The sequence below is a fragment of the Chionomys nivalis genome, chromosome 5, assembly GCF_950005125.1.
Source record: "Chionomys nivalis chromosome 5, mChiNiv1.1, whole genome shotgun sequence".
NCBI lineage: Eukaryota > Metazoa > Chordata > Mammalia > Rodentia > Cricetidae > Chionomys > Chionomys nivalis.
Genome location: NC_080090.1, coordinates 113,328,973 through 113,350,193, shown reverse-complemented (window position 1 = coordinate 113,350,193; position 21,221 = coordinate 113,328,973). Strand labels below are relative to the sequence as shown.

The window sequence follows — 21,221 nt, the reverse complement described above, 5'->3', positions numbered from 1 at the left end:
TGATAAGAGCCTTTAAGGACTAAAATTTTACTTGACATTTTAAAATTAGCTGCATATATACAATGCTTTAAACAATGGTAGAAACATATATACAGTATATTAAAACAAAAATAAGCAAAAATTTTTATTATTACAAAAAATAGCATAAATAAAAGTAGAAGCATATAAACCTATTTACAGTATAAAATAAACTAAAATTTGTGTCAGCATATAAAATACTAAAAATGAGAGAAGAAGCAAATATACAGTATAACAAAAATAACCAAATTGTTTATTATATACAAAAATCCATACCAATATAAAATATTCAAGACAAGCCATTGATTTATTAGTTTGAATACAGATTAATAATCTACCCATTTATCCTTTCATTACTATATTCCCCTATTTCTTTCCACAATGAGTTCCCTGAGTCTAATCTCCTCTGAAAGTTTTCTTACTGATATGACCAATAACAACTTTTAAACAACCCCCAAACTATGATAATTATCTTTAATCTACAGGTCAGTAGAAAAAAAAAAAAAACTTTCCACTTCTTGAAAATGTGAATGTCATCTTTTTATAATTGCTTCCTGTTGTCTGGGCATGAAAATTTCTTACGGAGACCCTAAAAAATTTGAGTTAATGGTCAATTCCTTGGAGACATAGGTGATCTCCTGTTTCTGTGTGATGGGAAAGTGCAGGGCTTATCTGAAATACTGGCTGGAGTAGTCTAAGAAGCTGAACCATCTCAGATAATTGTCTTCACATTTTCTTGAGCAGTTTGTAGTCACATGATCTTTGAATGACATTTTCAGGTTAATGATATTGATATTTTGAGTGTAATGTGCAGAAGATCTCAGAGAGATTAGAACACCAAAATCTATTAAATACATCCTTGATATTCAAGTTTAATTCTGAGCTATCTAATTCAGACTCAGGCATAAAATTATGTACCTAAAGTCAGATAAAGCCTATTTCTAGAATTAGTTAGTACTCTGTGTGACCATTAATATTTCAAAAGAGAGCTTAAATATACAAGTTACAAATTTTGAAATTTTTACATCTTTGTAGTGATGAGGTGAGCAGGCCTGCTTTTTATCCCACCCAGCTCCCACATGGCTAGCTTAGCCCCAGAATAATTACACGGAAACTGTATTCATTTAAACACTGCCTGGCCCATTAGTTCTAGCCTCTGACTGGTTAATTTTCACATCTTGGTTAACCCATTTCTCTTAATGTGTGTAGCACCATGAGGCGGTGGCTTACCGATTAAGATCCTAACCCACAACCTTCTCAGAACAGAGAATCATTGCATCTGCCTCACTTTCCTTCTTCCCAGCATTCTGTTCTGTCTACTCCACCTATTTATATTCTGCCCTATCAAAAAGCCAAGGCAGTTTCTTTATTAACCAATGAAAGTAACACATAGACAGATAACCCTCCTACATCACATCTTAAGACAGGTTTTAAGGAGTCAAAATAAATTCAAGATTATGAGATTGGGGTCAATAGAATAGAATCTTTGTTTTGGTTTTGATCTTGTCCAATTCCAGTTGACTCTCCTTACATGAGATAGAGATTTTGAACTTTCCATTAATAATCATGTTTCCATTTATTGAAGGAGAGAGACACAATTGAACTTCAAATCAAGCTTTAATTTTTAGTTAGATTGAAATTATAGAAAGATAATGTATTTTATATTTAGAGAACAACAGAAACAAACATTTGGGAAGATGTATAAAATTTTATCCTTTTAGAAATGTGATATATCATTAGGCCAACTCCTTTTTCTTGGAACATTTTCTCTGGATGATTCACCCTTTGTCTTCAGATGTCTCATTTGTCCAGTCATTCTCAGATTACTTATTTGGATTCTTTTATTCTCTTAGCAAGACAGAAACAAACCACACCTCAATCCTAATTATCGGGAGTTTCCAATTGAGGCAGGTTATATCTGATTAAATGAAAGGCGTTTGTTAGTTTTAAACATTTAGAGTAAATGGCCAGGCGGTTTGATGAATTATCACCTCTCCTAATCTAGTCTCTAGTATTTTATTCTAATCTTTATCAGTTCTGCTGGTGTTCATAGCTTTTCTTTTCCTATAGAAACAAATCAAACCCTCTTCCTCAATGTAACACATATCAAGCTCTTCATTGTGAAATCAATACAAGTTTAAATTATACATGGTGATTTAATTTGGCAATTTTTTTTCCTACTATCCAATGTCTCTCCTCAGCTGTCATTCCTTTCTCATTATCATTATAATAATAAAAGTTAGTCAAACATTGTGCATTCTATCTCTGAAGAAAATTATAATAATTTTCTGTTTATTAGTCATATTTTAAATTATGATTAAATCTTTATATAAATTCTTATCAAGTAGAATTGTGTAGTATACCTGAAACATATTTTATAGTGAAATATGCAAAAAGACTGTTTCATTTTACTAGATTCATATGCTGGAACATTTGTACAAGTATCCCCATGTTGGCCATAACTACTCATAATTCTATAATAACAGAATTAGATTTTTTATTACTTTATTAATAATACCATTTAAAATTTCCACTTCCTTCCCTCCTCACATTTCCCTCCAACTCTCCCACTTACCCTTCTCTCCTCCTTTTCCAGTCCTAAGAGAGGGCAGTGTACCCTGCCCTGTGGGAAGTCCAAGGTCCTCCCCCCTCAATCCAAGCCTAGGAAGACACGCATCCAAATAGACTAGAATCCCAAAAAGCCAGTACATGAAGTAGAGATAAATCCCAGTGCCATTATCATTGGCTTCTCAGTCTGCCCCAATTGTCAGCCACATTCAGAGGGTCCAGTATGATGCCATGCTCATTCAGTCCTAGTACAGCTGGATTTGGTGAGCTCCCATTAGATCAGGCATATTGTCTCAGTGGGTTGACCAACCTTTTGTGGTCCTGACTTCCTTGCTCATATTCTCCATCCTTCTGCTCTTGAACTGGACCTGGGGAACTCAGTCCAATGCTCCAAAGTGGGTCTCTGTTTCTATCTCCATCTATCGCCAGGTGAAGATTCTATGGTAATATCCAAGATAGTCATCAGTAAGGTGCATATATTTTAATTTTCTAAACTCTGTAAAATGAAACACATATATTTACCAAATATCATTTCTATTAGAACAATTTAAGTTACTTCCTGCAGGTTTGTTAATACAAACTGCAATTAGCACATTTCCTTGGCTTATTATTAAGTGATTAAAAAATCTTTTCTACATAATTTTAAAATAATATTATGTTTCTTAGGAAATTCTGAGGCTAGGAGCACATTTTCTACAAATATCTGATCAACTTTATCATTATGCTATGCTAGACAGCCTATTGAACCTGTATAGAATCTGATAAGTGTTACATAAATGGGGTAATTTTCATTTCTGATTGTTTCATATAACTGAATATATTGTAAAAATAATTCTGAATCAACTTCAGAATAACTCTAGTGGTTTCAATATGTAAAACAATTCTGTTTATAAAATCTAGTAATACCATGAGAATGAAATATAATACTTTTGAAAAGAATTATCTGGGTTTTGAGCCACTTTTTCCTAAATTTCCTGACTTATGACCTATCTTTCCTGAACTCCTTGCATCAATATGAAATGTGGAAGTTCCAGCAATTATTGTTCCTAATGGTATGTGAAGAAGAATCCAATCATTTTTATATAAATATAAGTCCTTTAATTCTGCAATACTTCTTGCTAATATTTAACAAGAAGTTACTGCAAGCTGTGTGACAATATTTGTTTTCTGTCTTGAAGGCAATTTCAACATTTGTAAATGGCACTACAATTTCTGCTGACTCTATTTCTGCCAATTGATGAAGTCTTTATTTTACTTTCAGAATCAATTTGGAAGCATTTATTTAGAGCTTTTTAATATTCTTACTATGTTTTTTATGACAAAAATAACTGTTCAAAGATCTTATCATCTCTCTGCATAAGAATTTCTTTGGGGAATGTATAGAAGGTAAAATAACCAGAATACAAACAAACTCTAGATCCAAAGGATCCAGATGTGTATTCTGTAACTTATTTTCTACTAAAGTCAATCATTTCCGAGATTCAACTTATTATTTTATTGGACAATTTAGACCCTTCTCTCCATTTAATGGTTGAAATAAATTACTTAATTCTTGAGTAGTTAACACAATTATAGGTAGTAGTCAGTTAATATTTCCCAGAAAATCTTAAAGTTATTAATACTTCAAAATAGATCTCTCAAGCTTTGCACTCTCTGTGGTTGAATCCTTTTAAAACTATCTTATTTCCTAGGTAGTTCATATAATCTCTTAATTCTATTTCTCGAAGCAATTTGTAATCCCATATAAATTAAGAGTTCTTTGACTCTTCTATCATGTATGTAAGGTATATGAGTTTGATCTCTAGAAATAAATCATCCATATAGTTATACAGTGAAGAGACTGTTTGCAAATTATTTTCAATGATAGTACAAAATAATGACAAAACCTAGGCCTGGTTAACATCTCTTTAAGAAGAATTTTCCAATGATACCTCTTAATAGGCTAGGAATTACTGTAAGTAGGCACTCTGAGGTCAATTTTTTCTCTAACCTGTTCATGTAAAGTTAAAAAAAACCATTGTTTTAAGTCAATCAACACAATAGATTATACTTTAAGTAATAAAGATTTCAAGGGAATTCTAACATGCAATGAGACCATTTTCTGAATCTCCTTATTTATGTGGTTCTTAGTTCTGTTAACATTATCAATTTTCCAGATTTTTTGAAATGACAAATAGACTAGTCAAGGAACTAGTCTATTCCTCAATACATTGAATATTTATCTGCTCCTGTTTCAACTGTTATGATTCCTATAATTTTTCTGTGGTCAAAGGCTGTTTCTCAACCAGATAGGCTTCTCAGTTAGCCATTTTAAAGGTAATGATATAAGCTGCTTTGCCCTGCTTATATACAGCCTGAAATGTTGGTCGTTTTTCTTTCTTTTTGTTTAAAGATGCATTTATTATGTATTCAGCATTTTGCCTGCATGTATGCCGGCACACCAGAAGAGGGCACCATATTTTATCATAGATGGCTGTGAGCCACCATGTGGTTGCTGGGAATTGAACTCAGGACAACTGGAAGAGCAGACAGTGCTCTTAACCTCTGAACCATCTCTCCAGCCCAGTCATTTTTTTTTTGATAATACCTTTTAATATTTTTCTCAGAAGTATGTATTAGTTTATGGTTTGTTTCTGAGATTGAAGGAATGTTAATTTGGGCTTTTCATTTATGTAACAAATCATATCTTCATAAATTTATTGCTACTTAAGCAACCTATGTCCTTAATTTCCCTACCTATGCTTCTAGTCTTATAATGTCAATTCTTTTTGCATGTTATTTTACCTGAGACAAAGTTTCTCTCCCCAGAAACAGAATATTTATCTCCTGAAGAGACCAAATTTTTGCTAAGATACTGATGTTATTGTTTTTACAATTGAAACTATTTCTACTAAACTATCAATTTAAATGCAATTTATTTGTATTATTAGCTTTGATCTTTGATTATTTATAACAGTTTGCTCAGATAATTTTTTTCCATTCTTTCCTTAATAATTTGTTTTATCTAATAAAACTGTTATATTATCTAGATCAGTATGGTTAAAACAAGAGGCATTAAGTTCTTTTAAAATTATTCTGAGGAGGGACTCCCCAGTGCTGATAGGAACTTATTAATCAAATTTGAAATTATAGCATGCAAGAGGCTTACCAAAACATTTTCCGATGTCAAACTGTTACCTTGTCTGTCCCTTTTTTATCTTCATTTATTAGTTCAATGACATTCTTTGTCACACCTTCTGCTTATTCCAGAAGGCTGTAGATTTCTGTTTGTATTGTCTCTAGAATAAATATTGTTTCTAGTAACACCTTGCCTATAATCCCTTTTCAGAGTCTCTCTGTATATCCTCAGTCCACCAAAATTTCTATGGCTAATTTTGTTCATCTAGTAGCTAGCTCTTCCCTCTGGTTCAAAGTAAACTTTATTTTTAGTCTCAGCCATATCAGAATGCAATTAAAATACTCCAAAACACATACTTATTAAGTATTGTTATAAAGAATAATTGTATACCTTGCCATATAATAATGATATTATTATATTTATTCTGATCATGGTAATTATCTAATATTTATTTAATAACATAACTTGAACAGCAAGACAAGCCTTCAGCTTGTATTCTTTACTTTCACTTTACATCTGAACAACAAATTTGGGGTATTTAAGAAGGACATGGCTTGAAGCATTCTTTATAATGAACATTTTATCAGTTATGGCTTAATTTTAGTGTTTCAGAGAGTGGTTTCACTGTGATTATATAAAGCAATTTTAGTTATTTAAGGACTTCAGGAAATAATTTAATTCTGAGTGGGTTCCAAGTGCCAGTATGACTATAAGAGAAATTTACAAAAGTAGAAATTTCTATTCTTAGTAAAATTCACTGGACTGATACAAACAAATCTTCTAGGTCCTGAGTGGAAGCACAGTGATCATAGAACAATTTTTTTGTCTACTTTCACTTATCAAGGGCAAAAACCAGAACCTGTAGAAGAAAACAATAGGTGGTGCTAGAACTAAGCATTGATTTCTGATAAGTGTATGAAATGCATAGTTCCCATACTTAGGTTTCCTTAAGTAAATAGACCAATATACAGAAAACCTCTAATCCAATTTATTGCATGACTTTTAATAGAGATGTAATTAATTCCATTCTCTATGTTTAATTTGCAGACAATGTCCAACAGATTTCTTCAGTTCCTGTGTATGTACAAGTTTTTAATATTAACGATCATGCTCCTGAGTTCTATCAATACTATGAGACTTATGTTTGTGAAAATGCTGAATTTGGTGAGGTAAGATAAGAAATCACAATAAATCACCAAATAATGAGTAACTGAGCATATTTTATATTTTCTAAATATATATTAATTGGTAGTATAAGGCACGATACTCTATATTACATAAAGTAAATATTTTGAGTTATATTCATTTTATTACAAATGTACATATATTCTATGCAATTTTATTTTCCTTTTTGGAAATACTATAGAATATAATACTCTATTTTATGCCTCTCCTATGATGTTTACTTCATAAAACCTTAGATTATTATCATGAACCAAACAATTTATTTTAAGACAGGCAGATACAAGTGTTTGATCAATTTCCTTAGTCATCCTTTTAATCTCAAGTTAAAAATGTTTCATTCTATTATCTTAAAATATTTTATTTAAAGAAACTAACACAGTATTGTAAATAAAGTGAAATATGCCACATATAATTGTTAGAGAAAAACTTGTTTATAAAGATGTCCTTAATTATACATATTATATATATCATATATATATTGCTATACTATATGTATCTATATAGTTATATGTTACATATAATACATGGTTAAATATTGTGTATTAGTATATATACTTATCATGCATAAGTAGTAAGTATACACATTTTTTTTTTTGGTTTTTCGAGACAGGGTTTCTCTGTAGCTTTGGTGCCTGTCCCAGAACTAGCTCTTGTAGGACAAGCTGACCTCGAACTCCCAGAGATCTGCCTGCCTCTGCATCCCGATACATCTTAATACACACATCAACATAGGATAGTTGAATCCAACAACAATGTTTTCACCCAAACTTACTAGTGAGATAACTAAGGGGCAAACATATTACTTTGCTTTCTAGAGTTCTATTTCTCAGGATACCATACTAGAAAATGTGTGATGAATATAAAGAAGAAAGGAGAGATGCATTGGCATGGCAAATTTTTAATATTTAAATGTTTTAATTAAATTCTAGTAATCAAAAGTCAGGTAAATGATGTGTACAAAAAGGTATGTTGATGGTCAGAATAAAAGTACGATTTTTGTAGCATGTGATACATGACTTGAACTGGAGAAAAGAAAATGAATTTATACTCTGAACACACATGATGAATGAACATCAACATCAACAGGTATTAAAAGACAATGAGTTTGTTAGAAATCATGGCCTAGGAGTTATCAAAGAATGATAGAGACCAGTAGAGACAGAATAAGAATCATGGAGAAATAACTGTAGCCAAGAAAATGACTTACTATGCTTTATATGAAAGAAGAAAGCAAAGAATAGATACACAGAAATTTGATTTATGATTTTGTGTTTAAAGTTTAATACAGGATTATTAAATTCTATGATTATGTCATTTAATCATAAATCATACTTTTTGTAATTTATATTTTATGAATGTTGAATTAAGAACCCTTTCTGATATAAAACTAGCAGTGCAATAAGATAAAAACAGTTGTTAAGTAGTTCATACATTATTTTCAAAAGTATTAAGCTTTTGTGGTGGAAAGAAGAAACAAAGAGACCAATGAAATGTGGACAATGACATTAAGGAGGATGTGAATAGAATATTCAGGGGAAATCCCATTAGAATGTGACAGTTTTAATGAATTCCTGAAATGGAAAGGGAAAGCAGTGAATGTATCAAACTTTACATTATCCAGGAGACTGGTAGGGTATGTGCCCTTCATTTGACACTGGTAGTGGCTAGAGCAAATAAGCTGTGATAGCAGGGGACTGCCCCATATGTATAGAGAAGGACCAATACTAAATAGAATGGTTCATGGATTTCAGGGAAATAGTACAGTCCAAGTCATGGTAGTTTATGAACTAAAGACTTGGAATTACATTTTCTCTCTCTTAGAATAAAGTCTTAATTTAGTGAACAGTTTAAACAAGAATAAATGGAAAGATTTTATATGGCTTTCTGGACACATACTTACATATTGACATACAGTGGAGCTCTTCTATAGGAAGACATGCCCTCCAGTTATCATAGTACAAAGCAAGGGACAACGAGTTCTCACAATGTGAAAGTATTGAAGGTAGTGGTTGAAGCCACCATATCTTTCATATAACATGAGAGTACAGATGTTGTAAAAGAATGGAATCATGATAAAACTAGAAAAGGTGACTCATGAATAAATTCCAATGGATCAGTCATTATATCTGAAAATAAAAAGATGTTTTGCCTTGTTAAAATAATATTTGGGAGAAGAAAAGTAAAGAAATGAACATTTCATCTGTAAACTTTAAAATTGTTATGTAGGCTCATGGACATCAATATAGCATTAAAAGGAAAAGCCCCTAATTGACAAAATAAACTTGAATATAACAATCACCTGTGAGATATGATAAGCAACGTCAACTAGAGACTGAGACAGAGAAGAAAATATTTGAAAACCTTAGGTAAATAGAAAATGTTATTATCTAGAAAGGAAATATAATTTAAATTTCCTTCTCATAGGTTGGAGAGTGATGTGGGATGTCCTTCTGTATATGTGTTGTTTTTAATTGGTTCATGAATAAAGCTTTATTGACCTACAGCAGGGCAGAAAAAAAGCCAGTCGGGAAATCCTGAAAAAAGATATTAAAAAAAAAAGATTAGGTACAGTCAAGGAGATGCCATGTGACTGCTGAAGGAAAAGGATACCAAAATTTAGAGGAAGGCCATGAGACAGATTAATATAAATAGGTTAATTTAAGATGTAAAAGTTAGCTAAGACAAGGGTGATGGTGGTGCATGCCTTTAATCCAGCACTTGGGAGGCAGAGGCAGGCAGATCTCTTTAAGTTTGAGACCAGCCTGGTCTACAAGAGCTAGATCCAGGACAGCCTCCAAAGCTGCAGGGAAACCCTGTCTCAAAAAATAAACAAAAAACCAAAAGAGTTAACTACAATATACCTAAGCTATTGACCAAAACAGCTTTAATCATCAGGCAATAAAATCAACACATTTAGAGAAGGACATACCATATCAGGGAAGAGCAGAAAAGTTCCTTTTGAGTTGAAATTTCAAATTTTACAAATTTCAAAAATTATTTTGAATAAAATATTTTATATAATTTTACTATATATGTTATTAACAGTGGATACTGTCTGATAAGGAAATAAAGAATATGGAGCTAGCTAGATAGATTTTTATGAGTGTGTAATAGAGTTATACCAAAGACAAACAAAATACATGAGCATATGTGTGTACAAAATATGTGTAAACACATTCACCTCAAAGTGTATGTCATGACACATGCATATTCCACACAAATAATATTGTGAAGATTATTTTGCTTTAAAGAAGCCATCATTATTGATCAAATAAAGGAATCATTGTAAAAAAAACTGAAGTGAGACAACTTGTCGGGGTACTTAAGTCTTTTACACCCATACATCTCACAAACTCGAATGCATGAATGTGAGCTGACAAGGAAAATAGCAACAGGCTTGCTGACACAGAGAGGGGAGAAAGGACTAGAGTTAATAAAGAAATGCTGGGAGAGGGAAAATAGTTGTCTTCAGTGAAGAGCATTCTACTCTACTACGTGATTCTGTAGTTGTTACCAAAAGACATTGTACTTAAGCATTCCCAAACTAGTACACATCAAAATATATGTCTGTAACAGCAAAGATCGAAAGTGAAAGCCATAAATTTGTAGTTATATAGAAGAGTTTGGAGGGAGGAAATGATAAAAATATGTATATATTATAACTTTTTTGTACCATTGGCTTCTTGGCCCTTTCACTTGTTTTTTTCTTTCCTCCCACTGTCCACCTATCATAGCTCAGCTTGGTCAAGTCCCCTCTGTGGTGTTCTACCAGGTGTCCATGCCTCTGGCTATTCTTCTTCTTCTTCTTCTTCTTCTTCTTCTTCTTCTTCTTCTTCTTCTTCTTCTTCTTCTTCTTCTTCTTCTTCTTCTTCTTCTTCTTCTTCTTCTTCTTCTTTTTCAAGGCAGGGTTTCTCTGAAGCTTTGGTGCCCGTCCCGGAAATAGCTCTTGTAGACCAGGCTGGCCTCGAACTCCCAGAGATCCGCCTGCCTCTGCCTCACGAGTGCTGGGATTAAAGGCGTGCGTCACCACCGCCAGGCTGGCTATTCTCCTCTTGTTATCTACAATAAACAGTCTCTTTCACCATTCCCAGAAACAGTCATATCTTTTCTTTCCTTTTTAATTTTTTATTTTCATTGTTTTTTTAAAATTTCTAAAGTTGCATATTAATTCATATGTGTTGGCCAAATTTACGAAGTATAAACTCTTGAACAACAGGAATTTAGCATTTTCTTGTAATAAACTAGTTTCAAAGCTCACTGATAACAAGTGATTTACAGGATAATCACCAGAATTTTTACCTTATTTGTGTGAGTATAGTGTTCAAACATTAATTTTTGATGTCAGGAAATTTAACTGATGGGGGTTTGAATAAGAATGATATCATTTGAATGCTTTGTTCCCATGTGCTGAATTGTTGCAAAATATTAGGAAGTGTTGTGTACTTTGAGTAGATGTATCCTTCTTGAAGAATGTGGGTCACTAGAAGTAATGAGGTAAGAACAAGTAAAACTTAGTCTTGCTCTCTGTCTGCCTGTGGATTGGAATATAGTTCTCTGTTCCTTCTCCAGCACCATGCTTGCCTACGTGCTTCCATTCTTCCTGCAATGCTGGGAATGTTCTAAACTTCTGAAGTTGTAAGCAAGCCCCTCAGAAACGTTTTCCTCTAAAGTGTTGTCTTGTTCATGGTGTTTGTTCACAGCAGCAGAAGCGTAATTAAAACACCTCCTTCATCTGCTCAGTCTCCACCTTTATTAGTATGATAAATATGACCAGAGCCCCGCATCTGTCACATGTTCTGCTTTTCATGTTGATTGTCTGCATGCTCTAAATTTTGTGAAATGATTTTTATGGTCAGATTTATTTTTACTGGCATTGTAAATATAAAACAGATAAATACATATAAATTTGAATTATAAACTACACTCAGGTTATTTTGTCGTAGAAAATTGGAATAGTGACTGCTTGGAATAAAATTTTAAAAGTACCCAAACTTGGATACTTTTTCTTTTTTATAGCATTCATCATAGAGAGTTTTGAATTACAAAAAGTTTTGCAGACTCATTAAAAATAAGAAAATATGGAAGAACTTTGGTAGTGAAATCACATCTGTGTTCAATATATCGACTATATGAAGGATATAAACATGATATCACTCATTGAGTATTTTAGATTCAAAGTCATTGAAAATAGAATCATTTTTAATATCAAGTTAGGCCACATTAAATTTCCTTTTTTGAATTGCATCAAAGTGTGTCTTTCAAACATATATATTACATTTTATGTACAGCATATTAATATACATATAAACTAGTATATAAAATAATTATATAATTAATAATGAATACCCATTTCTATAGTAGGCAGAGTAGCTCTAAGAGACATTCAAAGTACAATATATAGTGAATTCTTATTTTGATTGATTACAACATTCACTTGAAATGTAATATAAGTATTTATAAAATTAAATAACTAACAATTTATTTCAAAAATTACTTTGAATATTAGCTAAGATAATATATATCAGTGAATAAGTTATAGGTAAGTTTGTATTAAAGTTTATTTTCAAATTGTGTAAGTTGAAAGAATGTATTTTCATTCTGGAGTTTACAGATAATTCTAGATAGAAAATCCAATGTACTATGTAAAAGGAACTTAGACAAAATCATACACATAGAGCAAACAAATACCAAAAACAGAGCTATCAAAATTGGCTATAATCTTGGAAAATTCCTATCATTTTTTCCTAAGTTCATTATTAGTTTATCCTTACATTTTAAATCTTTTAATTCATTAATGATATCATTAATATTAAAGAGCTCAGTAGGCTGGAGTTAGCGAAATATAATAGTTTAGATAAGTAATCAACTCTATACATAGTTTTAGATTTATTTGCACAATGAAATACATGATTTCTATTGTTGAATTTTAAGGAAATTAATATCAATTAATTAATATTAATATCCATTTCTTAAAGATTTGTTTTTACTTAAAATGTATATGTACTTGAGGTTGAATGCATTATTTTGATAGTACCTCACCGATAGATTAAGAATTGATTATGTCTATGGGTCCTTTATTAAAATTAATGGAATTAGTTTGTTTTACTTCAAATCCAGCTATGAATCAAATAGAAGTGTATCTATATTTTTTAAACTGATCTATTCCATTTATTTCTAATATAAACACTGTATTTTGGCTCATTTTAATTAAGCATTTTAGAAAACACACACAAAAAAAACAAAGGATTTCATCTTCTGAAGCCTTCCTTTATTAAAGGAAATTTTTTTTCAATAAAGTTTACATTTATCACACAACTTCAAATGAAATGATTAACTATATTCATGTCACCAAGGTAAATGTGACAGTTATGATTTGTTACAAATATTGCTTTAGTTAGACAAATAAATCCAAAACTGTGTGATCAGTAACAATCTAAAACATTACCTTATACTGTCTGATGTGGGAATTCCCTTTGTGTGCTGTGATTACCATTAATGAATAAAGAAACTGCTTTGGACCTATATCAAGGTAGCATGTATGTAGGCAAGGAAAACTAAGCTGAATGCTGAGAGAAAAGAGGGTGAAGTCAGAGAGAAGTCATGGAGCCTTCGCTGGAGACAGATATGCTGAAAATTTGCTTGTAGGCCATGACCTCGTGATGATGCACAGATTAATGGAGATGGGTTAAATTTATATGTAAGAGTGAGCCAATAAGAAGCTAGAGCTAATGGGCTAAACAGTGATTTAATGAATACAGTTTATGTATGGTCATTTGTGGGCTAAGCTAGCTGGATGGCCAGGAACCAACAAGCAGTCTCCCACTACAACTAACCTCACCAGAAAAAGTTTTCTTGGTGAGGCCATTGCATAACTGTAGTGATGTATAAAGGCTTTTTAAAAGCATATTCAAGTGAACCTATGAAGGAATCTTAAAACTTTATGTACAAACATAGCCTAGTGTCTGACTTTAGATAACTTGTATGTGACATAATATGGATCAAGAATACTATAATCCTAAAATCCTGCCCTCACTCATCAAGATAAAAAAAACAATCTATTTTAAAATAAAAATACTGTCTTGAAATCATGTGATACTTTCTTATTACTACTATCATAAGTTGAATAAAACTTTTCTTTCTGTATTTTCTTTTAAAAATTTAGAATTTAGTTAAAAGCAAATATTTTTGTGAAAACATAACTCAATATGGACATGTAATGTACAGATTGTTTCTGTTTTATAAGTCTGTTCTGCATTCATGTAGGAAAATAACTGTTCATTGAAGTATAACTTATCAATTTGGATATTTCATCTTACAGTCAAGTGAAGATTTAATTGAAACACTGTTAAAGGCATTTTGATTTTAGAGAATAGAAAATGCTAACTACTACAATCAATTTAATTTAATTTTGGGAATTAATCACTATCTTACTGTGTGATAGTGTCTAGTTTATCTTTTCCCTCATTAAAATGAGCAGACTTATGACTTGACATGAAAGAATTAATTGAGAACTGATTTGATTACATCTGCATTTCTTTACAATTTTATGATTTGAGATAAAGAGACATTTATTTGATGGTAAAGATTTGTCTATCATCTTTGTGAGTCAAAAGCCTGAAAGCTTTAAATGTGTCATTTCTGAAAACTAATTACAAAATTAATTACTTTAACAAAAAGATGATTCCTCTAAATATGTGTATAACTGGAAAGTCAACATCATCATGACTTAATCTACAAATAATAATGACTGCATAGCAGATGAAGATCAGGAATAAAAATTGAAGTATTGAAGATATAGAGATTTTGCTAAAGTAATTTTAAGAAATATTATATATAATAACTGCATTGACAAATTTATTATTCCCAATAATCACAATCGAATTTCTTAATAATTTTCTAGATAATTCAGACCATAAGTGCAATAGACAGAGATGAATCCATTGAATATCACCATTTTTACTTCAATCACTCTATGGAAGACAGAAATAATTCAAGTTTTATACTAAGAGACAATCAAGGTAACTGCTCATCTAAAAGTGTGTTCAGTGGAATCTATTATCTTTTACATCAATGGATTTAGTGAACTGATTATTTAACAGTCTTGCAATATGAAAAATGGAACAAGATCAATGGCTAAAATGGAAAATAATACAAATTCAATTTTGAAGGCCACTGATTCTGTTACTCCTCATATTTCTTCAAATTAGAAGCACATTTAGAAGTCATTAGTGAGGGGTTATAGATTTAATTTTTTCTGTACTATACATATACAAGTCTATGAGTTTGTTTAATAGCATCTTGATATTAAATTTTAAATAGAATGCTATTCTTGGTTATGGGATACTATAAAGACTTACAGGCAACCAAATATCCTTATGGTGGTGACATCACAGCTCTTTAACCATCGTGGACTCTATCCATTATCAGTGTAATGATGAAGAGCCAATAACCTATACTTAAAGATACAATGAGTGTGCGTTAACTTAATTATGAATATCTGAGAACACTAATTAACTTACACAAACATAGTGTTTAAATCTGTTCATTATCTTAAAACACAAAGACGTTATTAATGGAAGAATAATTATTTTGAAGTTAGGATTTTGTTTCAAAAGGCAAACTTTCTTTAACTTCTCTGTAAAGATAATACTTCTAAAATTATTTTTTCCTTTTTTATTAAATATTTTTTAATTAAAAAATTCCCTCCTCCTCCCTGCCTCCCTTTTCCTTCCCCCTCCCCCCACTCCACATGCCCCACTCCCTTCCCCCTCCCTCTCCAGTCCAAAAAGCAGTCAGGGTTCCCTACCCTGTGGGAAGTCCAAGGTCTAGGAAGGTGAGCATCCAAACAGGGTAGACTCTCACAAAGCCAGTACATGCAGTAGGAACAAAACTCAGTGCCATTGTCCTTGGCTTCCCAGCAGGCCTCATTTTCCACCATATTCAGAGAGTTCCATTTTATCCCATGCATTTTCAGTCCCAGTCCAGATGGCTTGGTGAGCTCCCAATAGATCAACCCCACCATCTCAGTAGGTGGGTGCCCCCCTTGTGGTCTTGACTTCCTTGCTCATGTTCTCACTCCTTCTGTTCCTCATTTGGACCTTGGGAGCTCAGTCCATTGCTCCAATGTGGGTCTCGGTCTCTATCTCCATCCATCGCCAGAAGAAGGTTCTATGGTAATATGCAAGATATTCATTAGTATGGCTATAGGATCGGGCCATTTCAGGCTCTCTCTCCTCAGCAGCCCAAGGACCTAGCTGGGTACATCTCTCTGGACCCCTGGGAACCCCTCTAGAGTCAAGGCTCTTGCCAACCCTAAAATGGCTCCCTTAATTAAGATAAATACTTCCCTGCTTCCATATTTATCCTTCCATTATCCCTACCATCCCATTCCCCCAAGCTCTCCCCATCCTCCACTTCTCACTTATCACTCCCAATCTCCCCTTTCCCCCCTCCCACCCCACCCCCAGTTCCCAATATTTACCCAGCAGTCTTGTCTACTTCCAATATCCAGGAGGATAACTGTATGTTTTTCTTTGGGTTCACCTTCTTATTTAGCTTCTCTAGGATCACAAATTATAGGCTCAATGTCCTATATTAATGGCTAAAATTCAATTATGAGTGAGTACATCCCATGTTCATCTTTTTGGGTCTGGGTTACCTCACTCAGGATAGTGTTTTCTATTTCCATCCATTTGCATGCAAAATTAAAGAAGTCATTGTGTTTTACTGCTGAGTAGTACTCATATATATATATATATATATATATATATATATATATATATATATATATATATATATGTATGTATGTATAATATACATACATATATATATGTATGTATATATTGCAGACTTTCTTCATCCATTCTTCCATGGAAGGGCATCAAGGTTGTTTCCAGGTTCCGGCTATTACAAATAATGCTGCTATGTACATAGCTGAACAAATACTTTTATAGTGTGATAGGGCATCTCTTGGGTATATTCCCAAGAGTGGTATTGCTGGGTCCTGGGGTAGGTTGATCTCAAATATCCTGAGAAACTGCCACACTGCTTTACATAGTGATTGCACAAGTTTGCACTCCCACCAGCAGTGGATGAGTGTACCCCTTACTCCACATCCTCTCCAGCAAAGGCTATCCTTAGTGTTTTTGATTTTAGCCATTCTGACAGGTGTAAGATGCTATCTCAAAGTCGTTCTGATTTGCATTTCCCTGATCACTAAGGAGGTTGAGCATGCCCTTAAGAGTGTTTTTGGCCATTAGACCTTCTTCTGTTGAGAATTCTCTGTTCATTTCAGTGCCCCATTTTTTAGTTGGGTTAATTAGCTATTAAAGTCTAGTTTATTGAGTTCTTTATATTTTTTGGAGATCAGACCTTTGTCTCTTGCCGGGTTGGTGAAAATCTTCTCTCAGTCAGTGGGTTGCCTTTTTGTCTTAGTGACAGTGTCCTTTGCTTTACAGAATCTTCTCAGTTCCAGGAGGTCCCATTTATTCAATGTTGCCCTTAATGTCTGTGCTGCTGGGGTTATACATAGGAATTGATCTTCTGTGCCTATATGTTGTAGAGTACTTCCCACTTTCTCTTCCATCAGCTTCAGTGTGTTCAGACTGATATAGAGGTCTTTAATCCATTTGGACTTGAGTTTTGTGCATGATGATAGATATGGATCTATTTTCATTCTTCTACAGGTTGACAACCAGTTCTGCCAGCACCATTTGTTGAAGATGCTTTCTTTATTCCATTGAATACTTTTAGCTCCTTTATCAAAAATCAGGTGTTCATAGGTTTGTGGGTTAAAATCCAGGTTTTCTACTCGATTCCATTGATGGACTTCTCTGTTTTTATGCCAGTACCAAGCTGTTTTCAATACTGAAGCTCTGTAATAGAGTTTGAAGTCAGGGATGGTAATGCCTCCAGAAGTTTCTTTATTGTATAAGGTTGTTTTGGCTATCCTGGGTATTTTGTTTTTCCATATAAAGTTGATTATTGTCCTCTCAAGGTCTGTGAAGAATTTTGATGGGATTTTGATGGGGATTGCATTGAATCTATAGATTGCTTTTGGGGGAAATGCCATTTTTACTTTGTTGATCCTTCCAATCCAAGAGCAAGGGAGATCCTTCCATTTTCTGGTATCCTCTTCAATTTCTTTCTTCAAAGACTTGAAGTTCTTGTCAAATAGATCTTTCACTTCCTTGGTTAGAGTTACCACAAGATATTTTATGCTATTTGTGGCTATCATGTAAGGTGATGCTTCTCTGAATTTCCTCTCTGCATCCTTATCCTTAGTGTATAGGAGGGCAACTGGTTTTTTCGAGTTGATCTTGTATCCTGCCACATTACTAAAGGTGTTTATCAGCTGTAGAAGTTCTTTGGTAGAGTTCTTGGGGTCACTTATGTACACTATCATATCATCTGCAAATAATGAAAGTTAACTTCTTCCTTTCCAATTTGAATCCCCTTGATCCCCTTATGTTGTCTTATTGCTATTGCTAGAACTTCAAGCACTTTATTGAAGAGGTATGGAGAGAGTGGAGAACCTTGTTGTGTTACTGATTTTAGTGGGAAGGCTTCGAGTTTTTCTACATTTAATTTGATGTTAGCTGTTGGCTTGCTGTAAATAGCTTTTATTATATTTAGATATGACCCTTGTATCCCTAATCTCTCTAAGACCTTTATCGTAAAGGGATGTTGAATTTTGTCAATGCTTTTTCAGCATCTAATGAAATGATCATATGGTTTTTTCTTTCAGTTTATTTACATGGTGGATTACATTGATGGATTTTCATATGTTGAACCAGCCCTGCATCTCTGGGTTGGAGCCTACTTGATAATAATGCATAATTTTTCTAATGTGTTCTTGGATTCGGTTTGCCAGTATTTTATTGACAATTTTTTTGTTGATGTTCATGAGTGTGATAGGCCTGTAATTCTCTTTCTTGATTGGGTCTTTGTGTGGTTTTGGTATCAGGGTAACTGTAGCTTCATAAAAGGAATTTGGCAATGACTCTTCTGATTCTATATTGTAAAATAAATTATGGAATATTGGTATTAGCTCTTCTTGGAAGTTCTGGTAACATTCTGCATTGAAACCATCTGGTCCTGGGCTTTTTTTGGAAGGGATGTTTTTGATAACAGTTTTTAATTCTTTGCGACTAACAAGTCTATTTAGATTGTTCACCTGGTCTTGGTTTAACTTTGGTACATGGTACTTATCTAAAAAATATCAATTTCTTTTGCGTTTTCCAGTTTTGTGGCATACAGTCTTTTGTAGTAAGATCTAATGATACTCTTAATTTCCTCTGTGTCTGTGGTTATGTCCCTCTTTTCATTTCTGATCTTATTAATTTGCATGTTCTCTCTCTGCTGTTTGATTAGTTTGCATAGGGGTTTGTCTATCTTGTTGATTTTTCCAATAACCAACTTTTTTTTTTAATTTTTTTTTTATTCTTTTTTAATTAAAATTTCCAACTGCTCCCCGTTTCCCATTTCCCTCCCCTCCTCCCACACATTGCCCCCTCCCCCCACTCCCCTCCCCCATCCCCACTCCTCTTCTCCTCCACCCAGTCCATTCCCCCTCCCTCTCGATACTGAAGAGCAGTCCAAATTCCCTGCCCTACAGGAAGACCAAGGTCCTCCCACTTCCATCCAGGCCCAGGAAGGTGAGCATCAAAACAGGCTAAGCTCCCACAAAGCCAGTTCATGTATTAGGATCGAAACCTAGTGCCATTGTCCTTGGCTTCTCATCAGCCTTCATTGTCCACCATGTTCAGAGAGTCCAGTTTCAACCCATGCTTATTCAGTCCCAGTCCAGCTGGCCTTGAAGAGCTCCCAATAGATCAGTTCCACTGTCACAGTGGGTGGGTGCACGCCTCGTGGTCCTGATTTCCTTGCTCATGTTCTCCCTCCTTCTGCTCCTCATTTGGACCTTAAGAGCTCAGACCGTTGCTCCAATTTGGGTCTCTGTCTCTCTCTCGATCTATCGCCAGTTGAAAGTTCCTGTGCCATTTTCCTTGGCCTCTCGTCAGCTCTCATTGTCCGCCACATTCCGAGAGTCCGGTTTTATCCCATGTTTTTTCAGTAGCAGTCCAGCTGACCTTGGTGAGCTCCCAAGAGATCGGCCCCACTGTCTCAGTGGTTGGGTGCACCCCTCATGGTCCTGACTTCCTTGTTCATGTTCTCTCTCCTTCTGCTCCTCTTTATAACCTTGGGAGCTCAGTCCGGTGCTCCAGTGTGGGTCTCTGGCTCTATCTCCATCCATCGCTAGATGAAGGTTCTATGGCGATATGCAAGATATTCATCAGTATGATTATAGGATAGGTTCATTTCAGGTTCCCTATCCTCAGGTGCCCCAATGAACTAACTGGGGGCATTGCCCTGGGCATCTGGTAGCCATTCCAGGTTCAAGTCTCTTGCCACCCCTTAGGTGGCTCCCTTACCTAAGGTATGAGTTTCCCTGCTCCCCTATCCAACCTTCCTTTATCCCCAATCACCCCGATTCCCCCAGTTCCCCTCATCCTCTCCTTCACACTCTTCTCTCCCCATCACCCCTCATCCCCATCCCACCCCACCCCCAAGATTCCAATTTTTTGCCCATCAGTCATGTCTATTTCCCATAGCTGGGAGGATATCTATATGTTTTTCCTTGGGTTTACCCTCTTGTTTAGCTTCTTTAGGATCACAAATTATAGACTCAGTGGCCCCTATCCATGGCTAGAAACCAATTATGAGTGAGTACATCCCATGTTCTTCTTTTTGGGTCTGGGTTACCTCACTAAGGATCGTATTTTCTATTTCCATCCATTTGCATGCAAAATTCGAGAAGTCATTGTTTTTTACCGCAGAGTAGTACTCTAATGTGTATATATTCCACACTTTCTTCATCCATTCTTCCATTGAAGGGCATCTAGGTTGCTTCCAGGTTCTGGCTATTACAAATAATGCTGCTATGAACATAGTTGGACAAATGCTTTTGTCATATGATAGGGCATCTCTTGGGTATATTCCCAAGAGTGGTATTGCTGGGTCCAGGGGTAGGTTGATCCCACTTTTTCTGAGAAACCGCCACACTGATTTCCAAAGTGGTTGCACAAGTTTGCAGTCCCACCAGCAATGGATGAGGGTAACCCTTTCTCCACAACCTCTCCAGCAAAGGCTATCCTTGGTGTTTTTGATTTTAGCCATTTTGACAGGTGTAAGATGATATCTCAAAGTTGTTTTGATTTGCATTTCTCTGATCGCTAAGGAGGTTGAGCATGACCTTAAGTATCTTTTGGCCATTTTAACTTCTTCTGTTGAAAATTCTCTGTTCAGTTCAGTGCCCCATTTTTTAATTGGG

The 21,221-nt window shown here is 34.2% G+C and overlaps 1 protein-coding gene across 1 annotated transcript in view; it reads left to right on the top strand.

Moving 5' to 3' along the window:
* Cdh19 (cadherin 19) overlaps positions 1-21,221 on the top strand; it is a 102,847-nt gene that overhangs the window by 63,585 nt on the left and 18,041 nt on the right. Inside the window, exons 10-11 of the mRNA XM_057770503.1 lie at positions 6,752-6,873; positions 14,790-14,907. Of these exons, the coding sequence (XP_057626486.1) occupies positions 6,752-6,873; positions 14,790-14,907 (240 nt within the window). The remainder of the gene's footprint in view (positions 1-6,751; positions 6,874-14,789; positions 14,908-21,221) is intronic.